At 41.3% G+C, this 7,511-nt stretch overlaps 1 protein-coding gene across 2 annotated transcripts in view; it reads right to left on the reverse strand.

Moving 5' to 3' along the window:
• Window positions 1–1,618: 1,618 nt before the first annotated feature.
• The window catches only part of LOC115217818 (glyoxylate reductase/hydroxypyruvate reductase-like), a 23,672-nt gene continuing 17,779 nt past the window's right edge, over window positions 1,619–7,511 (reverse strand). The window contains exons 2-3 of one of the 2 annotated variants that reach the window (XM_036507804.1): window positions 5,316–5,486; window positions 1,619–2,252 (exon numbers count right to left, since the gene is read on the reverse strand). In XM_036507804.1, the coding sequence (XP_036363697.1) occupies window positions 1,660–2,252; window positions 5,316–5,486 (764 nt within the window). In that variant the 3' untranslated portion in view covers window positions 1,619–1,659. The remainder of the gene's footprint in view (window positions 2,253–5,315; window positions 5,487–7,511) is intronic. The other variant, XM_036507805.1, reaches the window with a different exon arrangement.

The raw sequence follows: 7,511 nt of genomic DNA on the forward strand, positions 1-7,511 counted from the left end.
CAGAAGATAGAAGAAGAAAGAAGACATGCACCCAACACCAGAGCTGAAGACACCTCCGAAAGGCGGTGGGTCCCGCCACGTCAAAACGGTAGAGGAGTAGGGGCCGAAACCGGACGTGGTTCCTCCCGATGATGTCTTGAGCTAACTGGATGCTATAAAGGAGCTGTTGTGGTAGCAGACCACGAAACACGGTTGTAATTCCTCAGATTTCTGTCAAATGTAAATGATGTGGATAAGGTTTGTTGGAATAAGGTTCTTCAAGGTGTTACCTCAGCATGCTCGCACGCTATCCAGTAACTGAAACAAGATAAGTACATTTTATTTTATAAACGGGAGAAAGAGAACACAATATGCAAAGTATATATATATATAGACGCAGGAGTGGCTGTGTGGTAAGTAGCTTGCTTACCAACCACATGGCATCTCGGGCAAGTGTCTTCTGCTATAACCTCGGGCCGACCAATGCCTTGCAAGTGGATTTGGGAGACGGAAACTGAAAGAAGCCTGTCGTATATATGTATATATATATATACATGTATGTGTGTGTATATGTTTGTGTGTGCGTGTTTGTCCCCCCACCATCGCTTGACAACCGATGCTGGTGTGTTTACGTCCCCGTCACATTAACGGTTCGGCAAAAAATAGACCGATAGAATAAGTACTGGGCTTACAAAGAAGTCCGTCGTATATATGTATATATATATTTGTGTGTCTGTGTTTGTCCCCCAACATCGCTTGACAACCGATGCTGGTGTGTTTATGTCCCCGTCACTTAGCGGTTCGGCAAAGAGACCGATAGAATAAGTTACTGGGCTTACAAAGAATAAGTCCCGGGGTCGATTTGTTCGACTAAAAGGTGGTGTTCCAGCATGGCCGCGGTCAAATGACTGAAACAAGTAAAAGAGTAAAAGAGTAAGAGTATATATATATATATATATATATATATATATATATATGTATGTATATATTTCTTTTATTGGCCGAGAATAAGACAGAAATTACTCAGACTTGCCTAGAGCTTCGTGTCAAATTATTTTTTTCAGACTGACATTAAAAATATTCTGATATATGTATTTATAAACTTTTATCATGGAAATCGATAGCGTACTGAAAAATTGCAGTTATTTGGCACGTGTTTATAATGTATAAACTTTAAAAACTCAAAAGAGACAATCCGCGCTCTGGTGTGTAGAATGGTGGCATGAAATATGTACGTGTAATTACTCCTGACTGTCTATCTACCTATTTACCTATAAATATGTATGTATATGTATGTATATATATATATATATATATATAATATATATATATATATATATATATATATATATATATATATACATACATACATACATATATATATATATATAGATATATATATATATATATATATATATATATATATATATAATATATATATATATATATATATATACTGATACACACGTGAATATACATACATATCTACAAGGGACATGTGTGTGCGTGTTTATTGCGAACGTATATGCAATTGTCAATTCACTCATACATACACGTACGCATTATATATATATATAAATGTGTGTGTGTGTGTGTGTACTTAGGATATATATATACATATATATATATATATATATTATATATATATATATATATATGTATATATATATCCTATTTCAACTAGAGTTTTCCTGCTGGATCTTTTCCAGAGAGTATAGCGATCATGTTGTTGGCAGCCACCTCTGACATGGCATTACGAGCTTCCCAGGTGCTACTTGCTATGTGAGGCGTGATGATTAAGTTCTTGGTGCTGTGGAGTGGGTGATCCGACGGAAGCGGATCCGGCTCCGTAACGTCAAGAGCAGCACACTTGATCACGTCGTCGTTGAGTGCCTTACTCAAGTCGTCTTGGTTGACGACGCCACCTCGACCCACGTTGATCAGACATGCTGTCCGTTTCATCTTGGCGAAGGCTGCCTTATTAAACATGTCTTTCGTTTCGTTGGTCAGGTTGCACGAAATGCAGATCACGTCGCAGTCGGCCAACAATCTATCGAACGTTACAAACTCCGCGTTGACATCTTTGTCGTAAGAGCAGCGTCTCACATCAAAGTATAATAGCTTGCTGATCTTGAACGCGTTTACTCGTTCGGCGATGCCGAAACCAATTCGGCCCAGTCCAACAATACCAATCGTTTTACCAATCAGTTCGAATCCCAGGAGCCACATCGGTTTCCACGGTCCCCATTCCTTCTTCTTCACGGCTTCGTAACCTGCAAGTATAGCAACAATAACATAGAAATAATACTGGATCTTTTCGGTTTGAACGGCAGTTTTTTTAAAATAATTTTCACGTAACTAAACATTTTAAAACTTCGTATACTGGTAGAACGTGTTTATAAAACATCTTTTTCTCTTGGCTTTATTGAGAAAATTCTACAGTTTGTAAGATATTTGTTGTTGTTTTTTCTTAAATTTCTGCAATTTCAACCAATCAATGACCGTCTATTGGGGTAAAAAACATTCTGTGCCGTATGAATATGTCCCTCATTTAAGAAACAGATTGGGTTTATTTACATTTCTGAAGAAAAAAAAAGATACCCTTCCCTCACCCCTAACCCTAACCATAACCCTAACTAACCCTAACTCTAACCCTAACCCTAAAATAGATTGAAATGCAATTGATCGATACTAGGGTCATAATTATGGGTGACAATTTCGTATGACACCGCTAGAAAAAAACTGCCGTTCAAACTGAAAAATCCGAAGATATCGTATTTGAATGGCATCAAAGACATACTTTTTGTAAAACAAAAACATTGCTTCGAAACAATTACCCCATGAACTAATACGAAGAGTACAGAAGCCGGTCGAAAAAGTCAGCTTCTATATATGGCTGAAGCGGGAAGACCAAAAATGGCTCGAAAGTCATAACATGCCGGCGGGAAAATAACATCACTAGGTGAGACAAGCTGACACTGAATCACCTTCGCTGACTGACAGGTGACAAGAGAATGCGCGGGCTAAGACTACGCGCCTTCACTAGTCGGTTAAGGTGAGACAGTGTCACGTGACAACTTGCTGGGGCTACCTACTGGAGTCTAGCAGCAGGCATTTAAAGGGAAAAATTTGACAAGTCAGTCAGTCACCGGCTGACACTCGCTGACGATACATCGAAGAGGCCAGGGAACACAAGAAAGAAGACATGCACCCAACACCAGAGCTGAAGACACCTCCGAAATGGGGGGCCCCGCCACGTCAAAATGGTAGAGGAGTAGGGGTCGAAACTGGACGTGGTTCCTCCTGATGATGTCTTGAGCTAAACTGGATCATATAAAGGAGCTGTTGTGGTAGCAGACCACGAAACACGGTTGTAATTCCTCCATATGTGAAAGCGCGGGGACTTATGGTTAGGGTATTGCACTCACGATTACCAAACCTTGAGTTCGATTCTTGGGCCGGGTGACGTGTTCTGTTCTTGAGCAAAACACTTCATCTCACGTCGCTCTACTGCTGTGTGTGGTTACTGGCATGTCAAACAATAGATCCAACGGTTTCCTCTGCGTGTTGCAATAGTCGACTCAAAGAGGTTGCGGTAGGATTTGCACACCGACTTTGTAAAATCATCACCAGCAGCCACTACCCAAACACTACTACTACTACTACCAATACCACCACCACCACCACCACCACCACCACCACTACTACTACTACTACTACTACTACTACTACTACTACTACTACCAATACCACCACCACCACCACCACCACCACCACCACCACTACTACTACTACCAATACCACCCCCTACACCCCCACCACCACCACCACTACTACGTGCAGGAGGGCTGTCGCATGAGTGGGGTCATCCAGCAAGAGTAGGGAATCACCAACAAATGGTGGATGCAGGGACACGCTGTTACAATACATGACCCCATACTACTACTATAACAACAACTACTACTACTACTATCACCAATACTACCACCACCACCACCACTACTACAACTACTATTACTACTACTACTACCAATACCACCACCACCACCACCACCACTACTACTACTACTATTACTACTACTACTACCAATACCACCACCACCACCACCATCACAACCACTACTACTACCAATACCACCACCACTACCACCACTACTACTACTACCAATACCACCACCACCACCACTACCACCACTACTACTACTACCAATACCACCACCACTACCACCACTACTACTACTACCAATACCACCACCACTACCACCACTACTACTACCACCAATACCACCACCACTACCACCACTACTACTACTACCAATACCACCACCACTACCACCACTACTACTACTACCAATACCACCACCACCACCACTACCACCACTACTACTACTACCAATACCACCACCACTACCACCACCACCACCACTACTACTACTACTACTACTACTACAATACCACCACCACCACCACCACCACCACTACTACTACTACTACTACTACTACTATTACCAATTACCAATACCACCCCACCACCACCATCACAACCACTACTACTACTACTACCAATACCACCACCACCACCACTACTACTACTACTACTACTACTACTACTACCAATACCACCACCACCACCACCACCACCACTACTACTACTACTACTACTATTACCAATACCACCCCACCACCACCATCACAACCACTACTACTACTACTACCAATACCACCACCACCACCACTACTACTACTACTACTACTACCAATACCACCACCACCACCACCACCACTACTACTACTACTACTACTACTACTACTACCAATACCACCACCACCACCACCACCACCACTACTACTACTACTACTACTATTACCAATACCACCCCACCACCACCATCACAACCACTACTACTACTACTACCAATACCACCACCACCACCACTACTACTACTACTACTACTACTACTACCAATACCACCACCACCACCACCACTACTACTACTACTACTACTACTATTACCAATACCACCCCACCACCACCATCACAACCACTACTACTACTACTACTACTATTACTACTACTACTACTACTACTACCAATACCACTACCACCACCACCACCACCACCACCACCACTACTACTACTATGTACAAAACCAAATATATGGCACCCTGCATGAACTTCCAACTTGTCGCTTGAGGTCTCTGGGTGAGACTTGGAGCCAACTTGTACAAATGCAAAGCGAAAGTCAAACATAAAATAATAATGATAATAATAACAATAATAATAATAATAAATAATAATAATAATAATAATAATAATAATGATATATCGAAATTACCTTCAATCAGCCGTCTGGCCATAATTAAGATCAGCCCCAGAGCGAACTCTGAGACACAATCACTGGAAACTGTGCTGCAGTTCGCAGCAACGATGTTGCGCTTTTTGATTTCTTCCAAATTGAGATGTTCATAGCCGACTGACATGGTACACACGGCTTTCAGTTGCGATCCTGTACAAAAAAAAAGGAAGAAAAAGAAATGACATCAGAAAAGATAAAAATTATAAAAATCAATTAATGTGTGTGTGTGGAAGCACTCCGTCGGTTACGACGACGAGGGTTCCGGTTGATCCGAATCAACGGAACAGCCTGCTCGTGAAATTAACGTGCAAGTGGCTGAGCACTCCACAGACACGTGTAACCCTTAACATAGTTCTCGGGGATATTCAGCGTGACACAGAGAGTGACAAGGCCGGCCCCTTTGAAATACAGGTACAACAGAAACTGGAAGTAAGAGTGAGAGAAAGTTGTGGAGAAAGAGTGCAGCAAGGATCACCACCACCACCATCCCCTGCCGGAGCCTCGTGGAGCTTTTTAGGTGTTTTCGCTCAATAAACACTCACATCGCCCGGTCTGGGAATCGAAACCGCGATCCTATGACCGCGAGTCCGCTGCCCTAACCACTGGGCCATTGCGCCTCCGTGTCTGTGTATTTGTGTGTATAAGGCATGACTGTGTAGCCAAGAAGCTGGTCTTGCAACTGCGTTGTTTCGAGTTCAACTATAGCCTCGGCCTCGGCAATGTCTTGTGAGTGAAGGTGACATATGTGGAGGAACAACCGAATCTTAGTCAGTCAGTTGATGGGCTCCACTACCTCAAATGTTCTTAAAATTCAAATCCACATCTTTGTCTATATACCTACCTTCTCTATAATGTTGCAACTTGATATGAAAATTTTTGTATTAATGGAAAACCTCTATAACTGGCTGATGAGTGCTCAGCATTTTAAAACTGTTGTAATACTTACAACATTTAATAAAATGATGTAGTATGAAACGATCGTACCAAATTACCGGAGTCATTCTTGTTGCTTATTTTGATTATATATATGTGTGTGTGTGTGTGTGTGTGTGTGTACTTGTGTGCGTGTGTGTGTGTGTGAATGTGTGTTCTTGTCTTTGGTTTGTGTCTCCAACACCGCTTGACAACCGGTGTTGGTTTTTTTACGTTTCCTTAAGCTATGGTGCAGCAAAAGAGAGCGATAGAATAATACGAGAGTTTTTTTTTTAAGAAAAAAAAAAGGGGTCGATTTGTGGTGATTGAAACCCTTCAGAGTTGTTGTTCCATCATATACACAGTCTATTGACCGAAAGTTCTAAAAGAGAAAAAAAACATAAAAGATAAAAGAACAAAAAAGGCGCAGGAGTGGCTGTGTGGTAAGTAGCTTGTTTACGAACCACATGGTTCCGGGTTCAGTCCCACTGCGTGGCATCTTGGGCAAGTGTCTTCTATAGCCTCGGACCGACCAAAGCCTGTGAGTGGATTTGGTAGACGGGGAAACTGAAAGAAGCCCGTCATATAATATGTAATATATATATATATATATATATATATATATAGATATATAAATATATATATATATATGCGTGTGTGTGTCTGTGTTTGTCCCCCTAGCATTGCTTGACAACCGATGCTGGTGTGTTTATGTCCCCGTCACTTAGCGGTTCGGCAAAAGAGACCGATAGAATAAGTACTGGGCTTACAAAAGAATAAGTCCCGGGGGTCGAGTTGCTCGATTAAAGGCGGTGCTCCAGCATGGCCACAGTCAAATGACTGAAACAAGTAAAAGAGTAAAGAGTAAAGAGAGTATATCTTCTATTTAGGTACAAAAATTTGTAAATATACACAAACTGTACATATATTGTTAAATCCTCGGGTTAAAGAGCCCGATAGAACAAATAACAAAGAATAAGTCCTGGGGGTCGATTTGCTCGACTAAAGGCGATGCTCCAGCATGGCCGCAGTCAAATGACTGAAACAAGTAAAAGAGTAAAAAAAAAACGGTGACACAAAACAGAAATTTTTGGTGAACTCAATTTAGTATTATTGCATTCCCGCTTTAGGAAAATATATCGTCAGTTTAATCAGATTTGCAGAAAAAGTGCTACATAATATAAACAACAACAAAACAACAAACAATGCCGATCTTGAGAATCTAATAATTACTCTTTGAGACACAAGAGATCTATGTTGAAC

The sequence above is a fragment of the Octopus sinensis genome, linkage group LG12, assembly GCF_006345805.1.
Source record: "Octopus sinensis linkage group LG12, ASM634580v1, whole genome shotgun sequence".
Lineage (NCBI taxonomy): Eukaryota > Metazoa > Mollusca > Cephalopoda > Octopoda > Octopodidae > Octopus > Octopus sinensis.